The following is a 23,976-nucleotide window of genomic DNA, read 5'->3' on the forward strand; positions in this document are numbered from 1 at the left end:
CCTGACAAAGTCTGTGATGAAACACGTTGGGCGTGACTTATTCAAGGTGTTACTTTAGTGTCGTTTATTGACTACATATTCGTATATTCTATAAGAGAGGGATCCCCATGCAACTTCCAATTACCTCAAATGGGCAGTAAGAATGCACAGTCTGAACACGTAAGCAAAGTGACTAAGTAATTAGTATCCTTTTTACACTTTGGGGTAGTTTAGAATATTTTTACATTTTAGAAATTCGTCTTTGTATGGTTGGTATATTTTACTAAACCACTGTAGAAGAGCCTTATGATATATAAATCTTACTTCATATCTGCAGTTTTATGTGATCCAGCTGTAAAGTTGCACCAAGAAAGTTTCAATATTCTAAAAAACACTATATACAGTAGATATTTCCAAATTACATGATTTTTAAGTTCATTTTATAAACTATATTGTTTGCAGTCTTGGCACGTTTAATAATTGCATAATCACCCACTATTCCAACCTGAACCTTCTGCGTATGCAAATCTCAAATCACTACAAGAATAATCTGTTACATGACAAGTGGTGTTCCGCCATAACTTTACAAACATGTTAAGCACAAAAGAGAGCAAAAAATGTCCATATACTGTATTCTCTGTCAAATCCAAAGGCTAGTAATGCAGCCTTATGGCGTTCCCATAAGGAGATAAAAGGTCAATGCAACAATCAGTAAAAGGCAGAAAGGAGAGGAGAATGTTTGATAGGCTGCTGAAGGCATGAAAATATCTTCATATCTGTAAATGCTTACTACATTCTCTGACACTGGAGGTGAGTCAATATCATGTCGCGTTATAGAGCCTGGAAGATGACAAAAAGTACAACATACAATTATAATATGTCTGTACAGCAACAGTAAACTGCGTGAAGTCCATCCAATTATACTGGCATGTACTGTATATTATGTATTCTATAACAATGCAGAAATAAGGTCTGAATTTACTGTATCAAGCAGCAGCTTAAGGATATGGTTTGCAAACCACCATATTTTGAGTGTGGTAGTTAAAAACCCAAACTACAGAATATATAAAGATGTGGTTTTCTTCTGATAAGTGATAGTTAAAAAAAAAAAAACATGCATTTTAATTATAATATATATATATATATATATATATATATATATATATGTAGAAGAAGTAGGTGAATCCGCGCTTGTTTAAAAGTCACCAACCAGAACCAAATTGGAGGCAATAAAAGCCTCAGGATAACAAACACTAAGTCCGTGAAATGAGGACTGCAGCTTTCTCCAAATACCCAGGACTCGTGGGTCAGCAAAGGATCTGTTTCAAAAAGGAATAGAGAAGCGCTCCATAGTGTAAAACTGTATTTATTCAGCACAAACAATGCCACAGTACAAAAAATCAGCTAGGACTCGTACCGTATAGGTAACCGCTGTGGGCTGGTTACCACAAGATATAAGTATAAGCCACTGGCACAACTCCAACCTCCGTCTCAGTCTCAGCAGGGTCACGGAAACACGCTGGGCACACACTGTGTATGGACAGCGCGCCGAAAGCTCCAAGCAGGATAAGACGCGATGGGGTAGCCGGGGCACAGGTAGAGCTGACGTCACCAACCCCGCCCTAACGCGTTTCGTATCAAACTTCGTCAGAGGGCGTGGTTGGTGACCGGCAGCTGACAGGCTAATAAGTGAACAGTGACCAATCGTAATACGAGTTTGCCGGAGGCGTGTTTTAAGCCACGGCATAACCGATACACAAAATGACAGGAGACATTTAGACAATATAACGAATACAAAGCATTGGAAAATTCACATATTACATACAATTTCATAAAAAAATATATAAATATATAAAATGCATAAAAAATGTGTATAAATATTCCACATCGTTTAACATAAAAAAGCTTGTGCCGGAGTGCAATACAAAGACACATATATTGCTGATAGATAAATTTAAGTACATACAAAATTGGAGCAAGACAAAAAAGCGGACATAGCGAAAAAGGGAAGAATACCAAAACAAAAGTATATATCAGCATTCATCAGACATCAAAAAATTCATATATTACAGATATCATATATATCAACTATCAATATCACACAATCATGATGAAAACATCTAAGGGAGCATTTGTAAAAATAATCACCGATTAATGAAAGGTGTGATTTCGTACCCCTCATTGAGGCCGTGCGGTGTAAGACTGCCCAGAGTAAGAATCCAATAGGTCTCGCGTCTCAAGAGTGCGCGATCCCTATCTCCTCCTCTCTTGCCGATGGGGACCAATTCAAGACCCCTGATTTTGGTACCATCGGGATTGCTGTTATGACAGTTTTTATAATGTCGGGGGACACTGTGATTTGTCACACCATGCTTGATGTTCCTTAGGTGTTCCAGCATGCGAACCTTCAATGGGCGCTTAGTTTTTCCTATATAAATAGACCCACAAGGACATGTTAATTGATATATAACATAGGTTGAATTACAATTAATAAAATGGTCCACTTGGAAATTAGTACCATCAAGAGCAGAGAAAGAGGAGCCTTTCTTGACCAAAGGACAAATCTTACATCTGCCACAGGGAAAACAGCCTTTAAGTGTAAGAAAAGAGGATGGAGTATTAGGCGGTGGGGCAGGTACAACTCCTAGTTGACTCTTGGAAGTCCATGCGCTAATGGTTTTAGCCCTGGAAAAGACTATCTTAGGAGTTTCATCTAAATGTTCCCCCAATATAGGATCGCATTTAACAATATGCCAATGTTTATTTAATATATTGGAGATCTGTTTTTCTCCTTCATTATATTTGGTTATAAACAAACATTCATTCTTTTTGTCATCACTGTTTTTGATTTTATACTGGAGGACCTCCTCCCGATCTGACCCCCTAGCCTTCACAAGTGCCGATTCCACAATATTTGTGGGATAACCCCTTTCTCTAAACCTCTGGGTGTAAATAAGTGCCTGCTCATCAAATGTTTGCAAATCAGTACAGTTTCTGCGCAACCGCAGAAACTGTGAGAAGGGTATATTATTCTTCCATGGTTTTGCATGACAGCTCTCGTATTCAAGGTAACTATTGCTGTCTACACTCTTAAAAAATGTGCAGGTCTCCACGTATGGTATTTGTGGGAAGTTCTCCACACTCAGTAGTAAATCGAGAAACTCAATTTTGACACTTTGGAAATTTGATGTAAATTTAAGGTTAAATTCATTAACGTTAATTTCTTGCATACATTGATTGAATTCATTCTCATCCCCCTTCCAAACCATAATAATGTCATCGATATAACGATAAAAAAAAATTATTTTAGATGCCCATGTACCTTTAAGGAGATCACATTCCCATTCCCCCATGTATAAATTAGCGAGGCTTGGGGCGCAAATCGTCCCCATAGCCGTGCCCCACAGCTGTAGGTACCACTCGTCTAGAAATTCAAAATAATTGTGGGTAAGCACAAACCTAAGACAGTCACACACAAAATCTGAAGCAGCCACAGAGATAGACATATCACGAGAAAGGACAGCTCTAACCGCTGCTATTCCTCCCTCATGCGGGATAGCAGTGTAGAGAGACTGGACATCAATAGATGCCCAGTTGAGATCTTTCTCCCAAGATATATTTTTAACCAGTTGGAGCATGTGCGTAGAATCCCTTACATACGTGGTTAGAGCAGGCACATAATGTTTAATTACCGAGTCCACGTATTCAGAGACTCTGGATGTTAAGGAGCCCACACCGGCCACAATCGGACGGCCGGGGGGCTTATCCAGCCCTTTATGTATCTTGGGCAGATGGTAAAAAGTGGCCAGGTTCGGATTAGGGTTAAGAAGATATTTAAATTCATCAACCGACAAAACTTTTTTCTGGATGCCAGTTCTCAACAAGGTCTCCAGCTCTAAAATGAACTGGGAGGTGGGATCGGAGTCCAGTTTACGGTAAGAGATGTTATCATTGAGTAGTCTGTGGGCTTCACCCACATAGTACTCCCGATCCAGGACTACGACTCCACCCCCCTTGTCCGCACTCTTAATAACGATGTCAGTATCGATTGAGAGACTCTTAAGTGCCTCAAATTCATTTCTAGACATATTCTTTTTATTTGAGCTCTTAATTTTAATATTTCCTATGTCTTTCTTAACTAAATCTGAGAACAACTCCAAATGAGCGCCCCTAGATTCCACAGGATAATAAACAGATTTTGGTTTCAACTTAGTAAGTGGCTTAATATTATCAAGGCATTGGGAATTATCCCAATTTCTGAGGGGAGCATCTGATTTTTTAAGAAAATGTCTTTTTAAAGTAAGTTTCCTTATATAAAGATTTAAATCGATATAAAGATCAAATTTGGTAGGGCCCACAGATGGAGCAAATGACAACCCTTTTTGTAGTACACTAGTCTGTATGGGTGTCAAATTTTTTTTAGAAAGGTTAAATACACCATTGGGTACAGTTTGTACTAGAGGGCCCTGATTTTGGGTTCCCTTCCTATTGGCTCCTGATCCTCTTTTTCCCCTCTTTGTCTTTTTAAACTGAGTGGGGTGTAGGGGCGTTTTTGCGGTCTGTGGTCGTTGGGGGCGGGTCCTTGACCTAAAAAATTATTAGTGTCTAAATTATCACTGAAGGAGGCAAGTCTTTCATATCGGTTTTGATGTATAAAACCTCTATTATCTCTATCAGGCTGTTTATAATTATAACGATTGTCTTTCCTATAAGCATTATGTCTGTTTTTATATGGTACTTCTCTCCAATCATTGGATTCATTTCTATATGGGCGCCTAGGGGAATTGAATCTCCTGTGGGCATTAACCCTATCCTGATTAGGCTGACGTCTGTAATTTTGAGAAGGTTCTCTTTTATTATAGTCTTTTCTATCTACATGCCACGTTCTAACTTTGTTAAGCTCGTAATCCATTTTGTCCCTTTGATATTTCTTATGTTTAGTCTCTATTACTTTGGTTTCTATGGGGACGATTTGCGCCCCAAGCCTCGCTAATTTATACATGGGGGAATGGGAATGTGATCTCCTTAAAGGTACATGGGCATCTAAAATAATTTTTTTTTATCGTTATATCGATGACATTATTATGGTTTGGAAGGGGGATGAGAATGAATTCAATCAATTTATGCAAGAAATTAACGTTAATGAATTTAACCTTAAATTTACATCAAATTTCCAAAGTGTCAAAATTGAGTTTCTCGATTTACTACTGAGTGTGGAGAACTTCCCACAAATACCATACGTGGAGACCTGCACATTTTTTAAGAGTGTAGACAGCAATAGTTACCTTGAATACGAGAGCTGTCATGCAAAACCATGGAAGAATAATATACCCTTCTCACAGTTTCTGCGGTTGCGCAGAAACTGTACTGATTTGCAAACATTTGATGAGCAGGCACTTATTTACACCCAGAGGTTTAGAGAAAGGGGTTATCCCACAAATATTGTGGAATCGGCACTTGTGAAGGCTAGGGGGTCAGATCAGGAGGAGGTCCTCCAGTATAAAATCAAAAACAGTGATGACAAAAAGAATGAATGTTTGTTTATAACCAAATATAATGAAGGAGAAAAACAGATCTCCAATATATTAAATAAACATTGGCATATTGTTAAATGCGATCCTATATTGGGGGAACATTTAGATGAAACTCCTAAGATAGTCTTTTCCAGGGCTAAAACCATTAGCGCATGGACTTCCAAGAGTCAACTAGGAGTTGTACCTGCCCCACCGCCTAATACTCCATCCTCTTTTCTTACACTTAAAGGCTGTTTTCCCTGTGGCAGATGTAAGATTTGTCCTTTGGTCAAGAAAGGCTCCTCTTTCTCTGCTCTTGATGGTACTAATTTCCAAGTGGACCATTTTATTAATTGTAATTCAACCTATGTTATATATCAATTAACATGTCCTTGTGGGTCTATTTATATAGGAAAAACTAAGCGCCCATTGAAGGTTCGCATGCTGGAACACCTAAGGAACATCAAGCATGGTGTGACAAATCACAGTGTCCCCCGACATTATAAAAACTGTCATAACAGCAATCCCGATGGTACCAAAATCAGGGGTCTTGAATTGGTCCCCATCGGCAAGAGAGGAGGAGATAGGGATCGCGCACTCTTGAGACGCGAGACCTATTGGATTCTTACTCTGGGCAGTCTTACACCGCACGGCCTCAATGAGGGGTACGAAATCACACCTTTCATTAATCGGTGATTATTTTTACAAATGCTCCCTTAGATGTTTTCATCATGATTGTGTGATATTGATAGTTGATATATATGATATCTGTAATATATGAATTTTTTGATGTCTGATGAATGCTGATATATACTTTTGTTTTGGTATTCTTCCCTTTTTCGCTATGTCCGCTTTTTTGTCTTGCTCCAATTTTGTATGTACTTAAATTTATCTATCAGCAATATATGTGTCTTTGTATTGCACTCCGGCACAAGCTTTTTTATGTTAAACGATGTGGAATATTTATACACATTTTTTATGCATTTTATATATTTATATATTTTTTTATGAAATTGTATGTAATATGTGAATTTTCCAATGCTTTGTATTCGTTATATTGTCTAAATGTCTCCTGTCATTTTGTGTATCGGTTATGCCGTGGCTTAAAACACGCCTCCGGCAAACTCGTATTACGATTGGTCACTGTTCACTTATTAGCCTGTCAGCTGCCGGTCACCAACCACGCCCTCTGACGAAGTTTGATACGAAACGCGTTAGGGCGGGGTTGGTGACGTCAGCTCTACCTGTGCCCCGGCTACCCCATCGCGTCTTATCCTGCTTGGAGCTTTCGGCGCGCTGTCCATACACAGTGTGTGCCCAGCGTGTTTCCGTGACCCTGCTGAGACTGAGACGGAGGTTGGAGTTGTGCCAGTGGCTTATACTTATATCTTGTGGTAACCAGCCCACAGCGGTTACCTATACGGTACGAGTCCTAGCTGATTTTTTGTACTGTGGCATTGTTTGTGCTGAATAAATACAGTTTTACACTATGGAGCGCTTCTCTATTCCTTTTTGAAATATATATATATATATATATATATATATATATATATATATATAGTACAACAAGGGCTCCACAATGCCTAGCAATACATAAATTAGCAAAAAAAACAAGAAAATTAAAATTACAGTACAAGGCAATTTGTGTGGTATAGCTCACAGACATTGGGGGAAATTTACTTACAGCCGAATGGCTACGAATAGGCAAATTCATAGCCGTTACTGGCCATAAATTTGTATTTCCGAATTTACAAACGCCGGTACTGTATATGGCCATTCGTATTCCTATTCAAAAAGAATATGCCATCGAAAGAATATAAATAGGAATCACCATTCATTCGAGCGGTGATTCCAAATTTACTAACCGGCTGAATGTAACATACAGCTGGTATTTGACCCTAAAATATGGCTGGAAAATACTCATTTTCCAGCTGCATTTGGCTGAAGCCTGCATGGATTAGCCAGATCCGTGCAGGCTTCTAAGTGTAAAAATAAACAGGATAAAGTATTAATTTAAAAAACCTGACGTGTGGTACCCCTAGCCGGCAATTACCAACCCCGGACTCAAAGAGCCGATGCTGGTTTTAGAAATTCAGGGGCCAAAAAGAATAAGGTTCCCCCTTATTTCTCAAACCTGCACAGGGCTTAGTCCTGCCCCCCAGCCAATCAGGAGCGGCCTCTGGGAAAACTCTGCTCCTAATTGATTGGGAGGCGGCACTAAGCTCTAGTTCAGGGGAGGAGCTGAGAATGTACAGTAAGCAAAACATTCTTGGTTCCCTCCATTTATGGGTACGCATGTCTCGATTTCTTTTTTTAACTCATCGTTATGCCTACTTCGGAACAAAGAGGACGCAATCTTCACCCAACGCTTCGGTATGTATAACTTCCTTCCACAGATACCCGCACCTGCATCTCTACTGGAAAAGAGGATTGGCCAACGTTGGAAGGCCTAAGTGAGTATAGTTTGATTGATTGTAGAATGTATTAAAGTTTTATTTTTATGTGTGTTTGTGTTTTGTTTAACTTTTTGTTCTGTGGTAGAACTACAAGTCCCAACTGGCATTTTAATGCCCCGCATTCTGACACTTGTGGATCTCCAAGTCCCTGCATGTAGTGCATGTCTTGTAGTCCTATGAGAGAACACAATAGTATTTGATCTATTTTTTACACTTTAAGATCAGCCTGGTTCCCACCGCCCTGAGGCACCGGGGACAGCCTGGGCAAGGGGTATCCTGCAGGGGAGGGACCCCTTTATTTGGGGGTCCCCACTCCCCAGGGTCCCTGCCTGGGCAGAACAGTCAGGGGTATAATGCTTTGGCAGAGGGAACTAGTGTAAATAGGTACCCCTGGCTGTGGCATTACCCTGCTGGCTGTTTGAGCACGGTGCTGGTTGCCAAAATACAGGGGGACCCCTAGTTATTTTGTCCCCTGTATTTTGTGAACTAGGACTGGGCCTTGAGCCTGGTGCTGGTTTCAGAAATAAGGGGGCACCCCATTCTTTTTGGCTACTGAATTTCTAAAACCAGTACCGGCTCTTTGGGCCCGGGGATGGTAATTGCTGGGTGGGGGGAACCGCACGTCGGGTTTTTAAATTATTTATTTTATTTTGACACAGTGAAGCCTGCACGGAGCTGCCCTTTCTTATTTGTATTTGGTGACTGTATATACAGCCGCTGAATATTAATACGAACGGATATCACTGGCTACGCCATCGGAAATTATGAATCCCGTAAATACGGCAGATTAATAAATTTGCCCTATTTACAAGACATATTTTCCCCGAATTATGGCAGATGCCGGTTGTATCCATTCGTATCTGGCATCGCCCGTATTCGTAAATCTTAGTAAACTTCCCCCAATGTCTAGTCAGACAGTCAGTTGGTCGACACCAAAAGTTAAGGCCCCCATACACATGTCCGATTTGGGCTGTTTTCATCCGATTCCGGCGGTTCGGATGAAAACAGGCCAAATCAGATGTGTTTTGACATCGAGGCCCTGTGAGCATCGGATGGGATCTAGAGATCATATGTGCTGTGGACCTGCCTGGTACTTGTGTATTATTACGGTGCCCATGGCCGTGGAGCGCATGCCATATCGCATACGATATTGCATATGATTTGTATACGACTTGCCTACGATGCAATTTAGCACATTACCACTATCCACGTCAACCCTAAGCATGGCCCCAGTATCCATGTCGGCTTGGTGTTGATTGTATAAAGTGTGGCGAGCGCAGCGAGCCACCGTGCCCAAAGCATGGCGAACGGACGCGGATTACTTTACATGTATTCCACGTGCACTCTCCAAGCTTCGGGCTCGTTTTGCGCGTCCCCTTGCGCTCGCCATACTTTATAAAATCAACTCCACGCCGATAGTGGATAGTGGGGGTATGAACGTGTCGGGAGGATGCAATATTTGCATAAAATTTGCATACAATGCGATCCGTGGGTATGGGCGCCGTGATAATACACAAGTACCATCTGCCCCCTCCCGGCGAGGGAGGTCTTCCACCCAAGAAGGTCACAGGTGGCTCAAGTGGGATCAGATGGACATACACTGCAGTGAGACATCGCAGCAGTGTATGGCCACCTTTAAGGCCCCCATACATTAGGCCGACTTGTCCTAAGGACAAGTCGGACCCAATTCTACTCCGAGCCGCCCGGCAGCTCCCCGGGAGGCTCACATACAATTTAGGACTTAATGTGCCATTTTTTACAGGAAGCAGTGTGGCCGCGGTGATAATCAGAACAGTGGGGCGGATGGGCGGCGGTAATCAGAACAGTGGGGCGGCCGGTGGTGATCATCAGTGTCCAGCGCCACAGCGGGCGGGCAGCGGCGGCTATTATAATTTTAAAATAATGTGGCAAATGACTCTCCAGCTTTTGATTGGCTGAGATAGAGCACTCTCAGCCAATCAGCGGCCAAGGAGGGAGGCTGCTGATTGGTTGAGAGTGCTCTATCTCAGCCAATCATTAACCGGGCAATCATTTGACACATTATTTAAAAGTTGTAATTGCCGCTGCTGCTTGCCCTCTGCACACAGTGACAGTACACTGATGATCACCGCCGCGGCCGCACTGCTTCCTCACGGGTACACCCGCTCACTCATTTAAGAGCCGCCGCTGCCCACCTGCTGCAGGAGATCGGACGTGATCGTATATGCTGCATGTCCGACCTCCTGATCTGGTCCGATGCGCACGGGACCGCACATCGGATCAAATGTCAAACATGCGATTTTGGCCCGATTTCACACGATTTATCGGCCCAAGTGCCGAAATCGTGTGGAATCGGTCCAAAATCGCATAGTGTATGGGGGCCTTTAGACATGCTTTAGATAGACATTGAAAAAAGTAAGACATGCATTAGTTAGACAATGACAAAAGTAAGACATGCATTAGTTAGACATTAACAAAATGTAGGCATGCATTAGTTACACATTAAAAAGGTTAGATATGCGTTAGACATAAACAAAAGTTAGAAATGCATTAGTCCGAGAGAGTTACAAAAGTAATACCAGGAAGTTTGTTTACATTCTGTGGCACCTCCCCTCGAATGGCGCTACTGGCGGCCAATAGCTCTATTTGGGGGGAGGAGATGCAGAATTTAAACAAACTATCTGCGGCTTCTCTCAGTGTCTGCTGGCATCACGTACTGGCATTTTCTTTTTTTGGCAAATACGTTGATACCTACAGGGAAAGAAGAGGTTGCAACCCACGCCTAGGAAGTGGTAGGTATGGTTTCCTTCCCCATATACCCACAACTTGGAGAAAGGGACTGATACCTATGTGTCAAGATAGGTAAGTAGGTATATGTGGGCTCTGGATGAAATAACGTTTTATTTTTCTTGTGTGTATGTGTGTTTATTTGCCTATTGGTTCTGCTGTGGAACAAAGAGTCCCATCAAGCCCGTTAATGGTCTGACTTGGGACTTGTGGTTCTCCAAGTCCCAATATGCGGCCCAGGCTTGCTGGGACTCATAGTTCCACAGCAGAACCCAATAGGTTTATCTTACACTAACATCAGTCTGATTCCCAGGGGCACCGGGCTTCAGCCCAGGCGAGGGTTAACTCTGGAGGGGGTACCCCTTCTTTGAGGGGTCCCCAAGGTCCCGGCTGGGGGGATTTATATAAAAAGTCTCCCCCCGGCTGTGGAATTACCCTGTGACTGATGCTGGTTGCCAAAATCCTGGGGACCCCTACTCATTTTGTCCTTGTATTTTGGGGCCCAGGACCGGCCCTTGAGCCTGGTGCTGGTTGTAGAAATTCCAGGGGACCCCTCTTTGAGCCCAGGTCTGTAGATTGGCATCTATCAGTGCCTCAGGCACACAAAGCAGAATCTACAATAAGCAGCTCTGTTTTTTGGACAATAACACAAAAGATTGGGAACTTATACCTGATCCCAGGTGCATACTGTATTATCACCTGATAACGGATCATTTACTGCACCGTAAAAAAAAGGGCTGTAATTGGATAGCCCAATAGTCAGGGTAAAAAGACTAAAAATGTAATATGATGTCCCCCTTTGTATGTTCTGTAAATCACATAAATATCAATTGGATAATTGACCTAATAAGTACCATGTATGCTTTTGTGCAATGTAGTGTTTGGATTACAGTATACTAGGGTTTATTTTTAAAATATTCCATACAGTATAGTGCTCTTCTCTGTATAGTGCTGCGGAATATGGCCCTTATTCTGGTTCACTCGCAAAGGCAAATTCCTTCACTAATCTAATTCTCTCTGCACATGTTACATCTGCCTCCCCACTCCACCTTCTGCAGTGCACATGGTTTTGTCCATTTGAGAAGGAACTTGCTTTTGTGAGTGATCCAGTATGAGGGCCTATGATATAGGAAACTGTTAATAAATAATACTAAATAGATACTAAATGACATTGACAAGAAGTAAAGGTGGATGATACTGTTCAAAAGTCTGTGTTTGTCATGTAATAATCTACAGACAATGATAAAGAGCATATTTAAAACTAAATCAGCTGCAGGAAACAAGAATCATACTGTACTTATATTTTTATATATATATGGTAACTTAGGACCTACATTAAGAGTTGCACACAGGAGCGTGTGTTAGTGGTAGCTCATCTGCTTGTTTATACTGTTGCTGCTACAAATTCCTTCCCTTGTGTACATCCATGTGGCTGAATGTGCATGAACTGAGATGTCCACTTTTAGCGCATATGCATACTGTAATACCGATTGGTTTATCCTTTTACAACACCATCGGTCGCACCATGAAAACTTGAACCAGCCTTCTGCTAGATGCAGTTTCTTGGTCTGACCATGGCTTCCTATGCTAATGGTTGTGCGTATGTGAAGGCAGCCAATTTTTAATGACTTAGCTGCTACACTCCCATAATATGTCCGCTAACTGTTTTGCTTACACTGTTAGCCACCTCCCAGCCCATCACTTTTCTATCACATTTCTGATACCATCTGACCCGATCACAACAGAACCTTTTTACATACAATCTTTGTAATGTACAGTATGTGATGTTAGGATTTTCAGAGCTTGTCATGAATGAGCAGTTGGAAACAATCGCATGCACTACTTGCAGCTCTAAATCAGGCCCTTAGTATATAATACCTTTTACTGTTGGAATAAATATAGCTATATTTCTCACCTTGGATTGCTGGGCCCCAGGCAAATAGGTAATACCAGCTTAAGTGCAAATCCACTATTGTCTCATCTCTTGGAACATATACAGGACGTTTGAACCGGCAAGTTACACGATTGTTTTCAAACACACCTTCCTCATCTCTTGCAGGATTCCGCTGAATCTCTTTGGCCCATTGACCAACATTATAAAAGTGTTGTATGCGTACCCTTCCATTATCATCATGTACGCAGGCCATAACATCATCACCCCCCTGAAACATAACACTTTATTTATTAATATATAACATATAACTGTATATAATGTTCCAACATTTTTAATAGAGATGTTAAAATCTGTGTGTACAGTAACTTGTTAATTATTCCGAAACCTATGTAAGGAACACAGTAGCAGAGGAACGCACAGTGTTTATGCACGTCCCCATAAAAACGTTGGGCATTCCCCTGCAGATGCAGGGGTGGCGAAGCCTGCTTGGGGCGGGCTGCTGATGTCACATGATGTCATCGCCCGCCCTGAATTCGGCGATCTGTCTAGACTGACTTTTATTAATTTTGGACTTACTGAAATATGGGACATCTATTGAATAGTCCTAATCGGAGTTTTGTTTTTGGACGCTGTTGTGTATTTGAAGTGCACAATGGGGGGGGGGGGGGGGGGGGGCGGGGGGCTGTGCTTCGCGCTAAGTGGATTAAATACCAATAATTACAAATACTAAGAATTTTAATGAACAACTAATACCATTAAAATGATTGTTAGTGCATTTAGAATAAAATGTATTTAAATATTTATTCTAAATGCACTAACAATCATTTTAATGGTATTAGTTGTTCATTAAAATTCTATTTTATACAGTGTATCTAAAATATCACATTATAATTTGTAATTATTGGTATTTAATCCACTTAGGGGGGTATTCAATGTCAGGGGCACGGCTGTCGAGCTAGCGTGACAGTCGTGCCCCTGTCCCGTTCTCGATTTGCTCGCCTGGAGCTCAGCAGTCGGGATTCAATGTTCCGGCCGCCGAGCGGCGAGAAGGGGGCGTGGCCGCGAGCTGAGGACGGAAATAGACGAGCTCTGGCCGGGAGCTCGCCTATTTCCGGCTTTTCTCGGCAGAATGAGCCCGACAGCTTGTGATGTCGGGCTCGTTCTGCTGAGAACCCCTGTTCAATGCTGTCAGGGAAGACAGCATTGAATAGGGCCCCGCAGCCATCTCCCCTGTCGGGAGATGGCTGCGGGAGCACGACTACCATTGAATACCCCCCTTAGGGAGGAGCACAAAACCCACCTTTGTATACTTTGTACGGGTGTGACAACTCTTTCAAGTGCACCGCAGCTTGACGAAGCACCACTAAACCAGCGGCCCTTTTTCTGATAACTTGTTATCAGATCCTGTGTATTTTAAGTGCCCTGAGGTATTCATTCTCACTTGTAACCCATCTCATGGGTTATTTGGCAGTTTGAAGCAGCTGAGAGATCACACAAGTCAGTGGTTTGATGCAATTGTCCACAGACATTTTTATTGTGCAGAAACAGAAAATAAATAACAAAATATGGGGCAGATGTTTGAAGGGTCGTTATGGGGGAGAAGGGGTATCAGCACATGTTATGTGCACTGATACTGCTTCTCCCCCATGTATGAAGCAGCCAGCGTGCGGTACAGGACAGAGGCGCTATGCACCCCTGTCCATATCGGCGCTGCTATCTAAATGATAGCAGGCCGAATGTATGAATGGTCAGCATCGCTGACCGTTCCGCCCGCTGCTGGTTTTGGCTTCGCCAGCATCAGGCTGGCGAAGCCCTATCTAAACAGCAGGGACAGCGCTGTCCCTGCTGTCAGCTGTGGGCTGCACTGGGGATCTCGCGTGAGTAGCGAGATCCCGCGCATGCCCAGTGCAGCCGGCCGGGGGACAGGAGACAGCGCATCAGTGTAAACTGATGCGCTATCTCCAGGAGGGGACATCGCCGGAGGGGGGAGTTAGCGCACCCCCGCTTCGGCAGACAAGATGTTAATACATCTTGTCGGTCTCCCCTCCTGCTTCGCCTCGCTAATGAGGCGATGCAGGAAGTATTATAGCGGCGCGATAAGCGTTGCTATAATACATCTGCCCCGATATTCCTTGCCTTCTGTTGCTAACAAAGGGGCAGATGGGTATCGCTATCTCACCACCTAAATCGGCCAACCCACCCCCCCCCCCTCTCCTGATGCAGCAGCGAAGGTGGGCACTTGTAATAGCTGACATGCCGCCATCACTCCTCCACCATGATATGTCAGTGTGCGCTCTCCCTTACACATGAAGCACAGGCTGACCTGTCTCCCCAAGGGCTGTGAATTATGCTAATACAGTGGCTGTGTGTCCTGCTCTCTTCGAGCTCCGGGACCTCCTATCACACACCAGCACAATTCAGCAGGCACACACCTGATACGACCGATCAGCCCCCTGGGTGAATGTAACCCCACACAAGCTACCTATAAATGAGTGTGGCACACCGCACCGGCGCTGAGCTATGTGTGGGATGCTGGGCAGGCTGGGGTGGAGGCGTGCAGGGCCATAACATGGGGTCAGACTGTAAAAGATATGGATAACAAAGTCCTGGTAGTGTGGCAGGTGGTGGGGGGAAGGGGGACCTGGAAGAGCTGATATGTGCCCTCAGTCTGCAGCTAAATATAATGGTGCATACTTCGCTTCTTTCAATAGTGATGATAAGCACAAATTTGCATATAGTTTTAAATATGCTGAAATAAAATTGAGATCTCTGCCAATCTAATCTAGTGTTCCCTGTAAATATTTGGTTCAGGAGAGAAATAGTAAATGTTGTCTTTCTGGTTTTGCCTTATACGGTAGATCAGGGGTTCCCAAAGTTTTTGAATGACGGCACCCCAATGCATCAGAAATGTTTTCGCGGCACCCTTAGGCTAAAAGTTTCTCATTTAGAAAGTCAGAAACAAATATTAAGTTAAATAAATCGTGTTAATATCTCATCCTTAGGATCAGTTATGTGGTAATGGCCAGGATTCCCTTGTGTTTTTCCACAATTTGACTATTATAATGGACATAAGAAAACTTGAATTGCTCCTGGACCACCAATCCAGGGCACCCCTGCAAGTCTCCCAAGGCACCCCAGGGTGCCATGGCACACAGTTTGGGAACCACTGCGGTAGATAGATGATTGCTGCACAAAAGTCCTGCATCTCTGGAGAGATTATTTCATTAAGCCCCTGGTACATATTTGCAGTTGGGTTACAAAGTTACAAAACAAAGTGCTTGCAATGGATTGTATTGTGGATACATAGGGGGAAATTTACTAACAAAAATACGTATAAAATAGGCGTATTCGTATCCAAAAATACGCCTATTTTATACGTACAGTATTCATATTTTCAGGATGAACTATCCCAAAAATATGTAAATTCCTATTCGTATTGATGGCACATTCGTATTTACAAATATGAATGTATACACCATCGAAAGAATACGATTCCTAAAATATGGCCGGTAATTACCGGCAATTAGCGGGATACGGCCACTAATTGACGGTAAAATACTCCTGGAAAATACTGAACACTTAATTTTCCAGGCGTATTTGGCAGAAGCCTGCACAGATCAGTCAGATCCGTGCAGGCTTCAGTGTAAAAAAAAAAAAGAGCTAGTCCTGGTTTAAAAAATTAGGAAACTATTGAAATAGGGGTCCCCTTATTTTTAAAACCAGCATCAGGCCCAAGGGCCAGCTCTGGTTACCAAAATATGGGGGACAATATGAGTAGGGGTCCAATAGCGCTATTGGCCACATAGGGACTCCTGATTGGCTGCTAGGCAGCCAATAGCGCTGTTCCGGGGAGGAACCGCAGGATGTAAACACGTCCTTCGTCTCCTTCTGTCAGTTTGTGCTGGTACCGGGTTTTGCATTTTTTTTGTTTTACCAAGTTCCCTGTATGCCTACTTTGGAACCAATAGGACCGATCTATGCCGGAGGAGCTTTGTAAGTATAATTTTCTTCCATAGGTACCCTATGGATTTCTTCAGGACCACGGACGGATGGACGGAGACCTACCTACGGGGTCAAGATAGGTAAGTATCAATATGAAAGGGCAGTGTATGTAATAAAGTTTTATTTTTCAGGTGTGTGTGTGTTTAATTTAATGGTACTTATGTATTATCTGGGCTCCCATGTTAAATGCATCCCATTTTTTCATACCCCTACTATCCAACTACGCATGGAGTTGATTTTATATAGTGTGGCGAGCGCAGCGAGCCACCGTGCCCGAAGCGTGGCGAGCGCAGCGAGCCCCGCAAGGGGACGCGGTCTCATAAGAAAAACGGGAGCCCAGATATTACATAAGTACCAATTTAATTATTGGTTCTGCTGTGTAACTAGAGTCCCACTTTGAGTTAAACTTTGATGCACATAAGTCCTATAATACATCCTTTGAAGAGTATATGCACAAAAAATTGATTTATGATTGATTCAGATGGTATTACAAAGTTGGCAGAAAATGTATGGGCATTCATGGCCAGTGAATGGGAGGTACCCACAAAAATGGGCCTATAAATGGACATTTCCCTGGCATGTCAAAGCAAGCAACCAGCAGACGCATAGAACTCTATGGCCAGACATAGGAACTGCACCATGGGCTACCGCATTTTTTAACGGTGTGAACAATGATGGGGTATAAGAATGCATCAATTGATATTACTAGAGATGTGCGGCGGCCACTTTTTCGGGTTTTGGTTTTGGATCTGGATCTCCCTTCGTGTTTTGGATCTGGATTGGTTTTGGCAAAACCACCCTTGCGGGTTTTGGTTTTGGTTTTGGATCTGGATTTATTTGGAAAAATGCTAAAAATTGCTAAAATAATAGTTTTCAGGCCTGTTTTTGCCCCTAAAGTGTTATTGAGCTCAATAACATTAGTTTCCACTAATTTCTAGACAATTTTGATCACTTCACAGCTCACAAAATCGTTTTCATTTACTGTAGTAGGGCCATAAGGTTATCCCGATGTAGCTGGATGACTAAGCTAGGCGACAGCAGTGGGCATCACATACATGTGGACCTTACACTTCCAACCTGGCACATGTCGGAAGCAGAGCAGCACTACAGGGGCAGACATTGTGGCAGTTTAATAACCCCCCCCCCCTTGTAGCTGCACTCCTCTTTTAGAACCTCCACACCATTAGCAAGAGAAGAGAACATTTGATTAGTTTAATATCTAACAAGACCCCTATCTGGCGTGAGGTCACGTGGTTTGTGAAGATACCTCCTTATCAAACTTGATCAGACAGGCTAGGCGTACGTTTTCCATTTCCTCCCTCACCACTTCACCACATTACATGTGTTCCTCCCGAAGGCACGCACTTGGTCTAGTACACTGACCATCAGCAGCTGTTGGGACTACTTCTTCCCAAACATTTATCAATCCATCCATACTATCCCAAAAGGAGGATATACTCTGGATGTCACTGATGACATCTATTCTTCCCCAATAGAGAAGGACCGATCTTCGTTCAAAGCTATACTAGTAGCTGCGCTCCTCTGGTAGAAGATCAAGTACCAAAACCCCTGTTTGGCTTGATTGAGCACTCTTCCTCATGTTCAGCCAAGGAGCAGTGGGCGTTTCGTGCAGCACTTATTTAGTCTGCAAGGTAGTATCTGATTATATCAGTTTAATATCTAACAAGACCCCTATCTGGCGTGAGGTCACGTGGTTTGTGAAGATACCTCCTTATCAAACTTGATCAGACAGGCTAGGCGTACGTTTTCCATTTCCTCCCTCACCACTTCACCACATTACATGTGTTCCTCCCGAAGGCACGCACTTGGTCTAGTACACTGACCATCAGCAGCTGTTGGGACTACTTCTTCCCAAACATTTATCAATCCATCCATACTATCCCAAAAGGACGATATACTCTGGATGTCACTGATGACATCTATTCTTCCCCAATAGAGAAGGACCGATCTTCGTTCAAAGCTATACTAGTAGCTGCGCTCCTCTGGTAGAAGATCCAATCAAGTACCAAAACCCCTGTTTGGCTTGATTGAGCACTCTTCCTCATGTTCAGCCAAGGAGCAGTGGGCATTTCGTGCAGCACTTATTTAGTCTGCAAGGTAGTATCTGATTATATCAGTTTAATATCTAACAAGACCCCTATCTGGCGTGAGGTCACGTGGTTTCTGAACGCTGGGAGCATTACCAGTTGCCTCCTCATCCATCACCTAATGGGTGGAGGGGGGTGGGGTAATTGGTGGCAGGGGTGGGGTAATTGGTGGCCTCCACCTCTCTAGGACCCCAGGTTAGGAGATCCCTATATAGGTCTACCCTTATAGACCGCTATCTATGTAGTAGGGTCAATTAGTCTGCTACATCTGTCACCCAATTCACCGCTAAGGTTAATTTGTTTGAGCTGGCTGGCTAGGTGTGTTTTCCCTTACCTCCCTCACCACTTCACCAAATCACGTGTGTTCCTCCCGAAGCCACGCACTCGGTCTAGGAATGAATAAGACCATGGATGTCCCTGAGGACATGTTTTCATCCATTATGGATGGGGTGGAGAGCGAATCACCCATCTCCCCACCATTCATCCATCAAAGATTTAAAAATTTATGACGCTACAAAGAGCCAACAAATGACGCAGAAAGAGGTGCAAGAAAAAGATTTGCTGGGGCCCTGCCACCCAGCCATCCATCCATCCGGGACATCCTATCCAAAAAGTACGATAGGAAGGGATAAGACCATGGATGTCCATGAGGACATATTTTCATCCATAATAGATGATGTGGAGAAAGACACCACCCATCTCCCCACCATTCATCCATCAAAGATTTAAAAATTTAGGACGCTACAAAGAGCCAACAAATGACGCAGAAAGAGGTGCAAGAAAAAGATTTGCTGGGGCCCTGCCACCCAGCCATCCATCCATCCGGGACATCCTATCCAAAAAGAAGTACGATAGGAAGGGATAAGACCATGGATGTCCATGAGGACATATTTTCATCCATAATAGATGATGTGGAGAAAGACACCACCCATCTCCCCACCATTCATCCATCAAAGATTTAAAAATTTAGGACGCTACAAAGAGCCAACAAATGACGCAGAAAGAGGTGCAAGAAAAAGATTTGCTGGGGCCCTGCCACCCAGCCATCCATCCATCACATCCCATCCAAAAAGTATGATAGGAAGGGATAAAACCATGGATGTCCATGAGGACATATTTTCATCCATAATGGATGATGTGGAGAGAGAAACCACCCACCTCCCCACCATTCATCCATCAAAGATTTAAAAATTTAGGACGCTACAAAGAGCCAACAAATGACGCAGAAAGAGGTGCAAGAAAAAGATTTGCTGGGGCCCTGCCACCCACCCAGCCATCCATCCATCCGGGACATCCTATCCAAAAAGAAGTACGATAGGAAGGGATAAGACCATGGATGTCCATGAGGACATATTTTCATCCATAATAGATGATGTGGAGAAAGACACCACCCATCTCCCCACCATTCATCCATCAAAGATTTAAAAATTTACGACGCTACAAAGAGCCAACAAATGACACAGAAAGAGGTGCAAGAAAAAGATTTGCTGGGGCCCTGCCACCCAGCCATCCATCCGGGACATCCCATCCAAAAAAGAAGTACGATAGGAATGGATGAGACCATGGATGTCCATGAGGACATATTTTCATCCATAATAGATGATGTGGAGAGAGAAATCACCCATCTCCCCAACATTCATCCACCAAAGAGGTAAAAAAATTAGGACGCTACAACAGCCAACAAAACGACGCAGAAAGAGGTGCAAGATGACATTGTCCTTGGGCCCTCCCACCCACCCTTATGTTGAATACAGGACATGCACAGTTTAACAAACCAATCATTTCAGCGACAGGGACTGCAGCGGGAGGGACTGTCAACTGTGGCTGAAATGATTGGTTTGTTTGGGCCCCCACGAAAAATAAAAGGCAATGGGCATTGAACAAACTGGCTTTACAAGAGGTCATCCTCAGCGTCAGATTCCTCAGCCTCATCCTCTTCTTGACACACAATTAATTCGTCATCGCTGGAATAAACCAATACAGGAGGACTGTGTGCAGTAGGAGGACGTAAGTGTTGGCGAAGGAGGTCCAGTTCGTGGAATTTGAAATTAATTTTTATGAAGAGCATCTTCTCCACGTTTTGTGGAAGTAACCTCCTACGCCAATCGCTAACAAGGTTCCCAGCTGCGCTGAAGACTCTCTCAGAATAGACACTGGAGGGTGGACAACTTAAATAAAGCAAAGCCAGTTTGTGCAAAGGATGCCACATTGCCTTTTTTTCCTGCCAGTAATGGAATGGACAGTCTGACATACCTATATTGATGCTATCAGCAAAGTAGTCATCCACCATTCTTTCAATGGTGATAGCATCATAGTCTGTGGCAGTCGACGTGTCCATGATGCTAGGAAGCTCCTTCAGTCCGGACCAGATGTCAAATAGATTTCCGGACTGAATAGCAGTCGGTCTTTTAGGAAAATTGAGCTTTTTCCTCGCAACCCCTGTGGTAGAAATTGAAGGAGAAGTTGTGCGCCTGCCACGTTCCGCTTCAGCTGACAATTTTTGGACCAAGAGGTCTTTGCACCTCTGCAGATTTGTTCCCATTGGTAACAAAGACACGATGTAAGACTTAAACCTAGGATCCAGCATTGTCCCCAAAATGTAAAGATCTGATTGTAAGACATCCGCGACCCTTGGATCGTTGCAAAGGGAACTAATGGCGTGATCCACTAGCCCAACATATCTAGCAGAATCAGTGTACTTCAACTCCTCCTTCAATTTCTCCAACTGCTTCTGCAAAAGACCTATCAAGGGAATGACCTGGCTCAAGCTGGCAGTGTCAGAACTAACTTCGCGTGTAGCAGCCTCAAAGGGCTGCAGAATCTTGCACACCACGGAAATTATTCTCCACTGAGCTTGGCTCAGGTGCATTCCCGTTCCTCTCCCTATGTCATAGGTCGAGGTGTAGCTTTGGATGGCCTTTTGCTGCTCCTCCATCCGCTGAAGCATATAGAGGGTGGAATTCCACCTCGTGACCACCTCTTGCTTCAGCTGATGGCAGGGCAAATTTAGCTTTTCTTGCAAGTCTTGCAATCTCCTGCACGCACTTGCAGAATGGCGAAAATGTCCACAAATTTTCCGAACAACGGACAACATCTCTTGAACACCCCTGTCCTTTTTCAAGAAATGGTGCACCTCCAAATTTACTGTGTGAGCAAAACATGGGACATGTTGGAATTCGCCCACATGTAATGCACTCACAATATTGGTGGCATTGTCGGATACCACAAATCCCGAGGAGAGTCCAAGTGGGGTAAGCCATTGCGCAATGACTTCCCGTAGTTTTTCTAGGAGGTTTTCCGCTGTGTGCCTTTTACTGAAACCGGTGATACACAGTGTAGCCTGCCTCTGAATAGCAATGGGAGATGATGTTGCTGCTGCTGCTGTTGGTGCTGCTGCTGAAGGCAATACATCCACCCAGTGAGCAGTCACAGACATGTAGTCTTTTGTTTGCCCTGTTCCGCTTGTCCACATATCCGTGGTTAAGTGGACAGTGGGTACAGAGGCATTTTTAAGGACAGTAACAACGCTTTTTTTAATGTCCGTGTACAGCCTGGGTATTGCCTTCCTGGAGAAGTGGAACCTAGATGGAATTTGGTAACGGGGACACAGGATCTCTAGCAACTGGGTAAAACCCACAGAATTAATTGCGGATACTGGACGCACGTCTATTACCAACATAGTTGTTATGGCGTCAGTAATACGCTGTGCAACGGGGTGACTGCTGGCATACTTCATCCCCCTTTCAAAGGATTGACTTACAGTCAGTTGCTTGGCTAAGTGATCAGGACTAGCATTCCTGGTCCCTTTCCTTGAAGCAGCAGCAGCAGCACCAGCAGCAGCAGAAGCAACAGGTGTACCTGATAAGGATGCTTCTGAGGAATCCAGGATAGGAGAGGATTCAGTCAGGATCATGACATTGGGTGCAGGACTACTTCCCAATCCCATAATCTCTGAGGATGGGGATGATGCAGTTGTTTGAGGAGATTGCAGGACCTTGGATTTAACAGAGAAAGGGGAGCAGGACGGTGACGCTGGGCGGGCTGCTACATGTTTGTTCACAGTTTCTTTTGACAAAAACTTCTGATGGATGCGCTGCAAATGCCGTAACAGTGAGGAGGTCCCAAGGTGCTGCACGTCATTACCTCTACTTACAATAGCTTTGCAAACGCTACACACGGCTTGACAGTTGTTGTCCGGATTTGGGTAGAAATAATTCCATACATACGAGGTGGATTTTTTGGTCTTTTGCCCTGGCATGACAATGGGCTTTTCCACACCCCGGACAACAACTGTCTCCGTCGGTGCCTTAAAACAAACAACATCATCCCCAACATCGTCATCATCCGCATCCCTCTGTGTGCCAGCTTCACCAACAGAATCCACATCCAATTCCTTAGAAGCATCCTCAATAACCAGGTCAAAATCTTGACTGGGGATGCTCTTGCACACACTTGCAGAGGGCATGCAAATGGTGGAATGAACCTCCTCTTCACAAACAGTATTTGAAAGGTCCGGCTCACATATGGCATCCACGGACACACTTAGACTCTCCTCTGGGATTTGTGACATTTGTGAACTCGCCTTTGTCTTAAAAACTTTCATTCTTTTTTTTGTAGTAGCAGAAGGGCTACCATCATTCTTCTGAGACGCTGTACCATTAGTCAGAAACAAAGGCCAAGGCCGTAGCCTTTCCTTCCCACTGCGTGTGGTGAACGGCATATTGCCAATTTTATTTTTCTCCGCACGTGACTTAATTTTTTTTTTATGGACCATTGTAAAATTTGATTTCTGCTTTGCTTTTACATGGCCTCTAGGCCTTTGACCATCGGCCTTGCCATCATGAATCTGACTGGTGGTAGCAGCTTCAGAAGTTCTATCAGGTTGCTAATCTCCCACTATTTCCTCCTCCATCATCCTCCCCCCAAAAAAAATTTTTAATACTTTTTTTTATTTTTCTGATTTTTTACACTGGACACAGCCTGTGACACTGGACACTGCCCCTGGTCACTGGACACTGCAGCACGACACAGCCCGTTACACAGGATATATGTCTTCACACTGGACACAGGATATATGTCGTCACACTGGACACAGGATATATGTCGTCACACTGGACACAGGATATATGTCGTCACACTGGACACTGGATATATGTCGTCACACTGGACACTGGATATATGTCGTCACACTGGACACAGGATATATGTCGTCACACTGGACACAGGATATATGTCGTCACACTGGACACAGGATATAT

The 23,976-nt window shown here is 43.7% G+C and overlaps 1 protein-coding gene across 1 annotated transcript in view; it reads right to left on the reverse strand.

The window, feature by feature from the left end:
- Positions 1-594: 594 nt before the first annotated feature.
- Positions 595-23,976, reverse strand: part of FRRS1L (ferric chelate reductase 1 like) — a 61,969-nt gene continuing 38,587 nt past the window's right edge. Inside the window, exons 5-6 of the mRNA XM_083188265.1 lie at positions 12,630-12,876; positions 595-819 (exon numbers count right to left, since the gene is read on the reverse strand). Of these exons, the coding sequence (XP_083044391.1) occupies positions 647-819; positions 12,630-12,876 (420 nt within the window). The 3' untranslated portion in view covers positions 595-646. The remainder of the gene's footprint in view (positions 820-12,629; positions 12,877-23,976) is intronic.

Source organism: Crinia signifera, chromosome 5 (assembly GCF_055691185.1).
Source record: "Crinia signifera chromosome 5, ASM5569118v1, whole genome shotgun sequence".
In the NCBI taxonomy this organism is placed as follows: domain Eukaryota; kingdom Metazoa; phylum Chordata; class Amphibia; order Anura; family Myobatrachidae; genus Crinia; species Crinia signifera.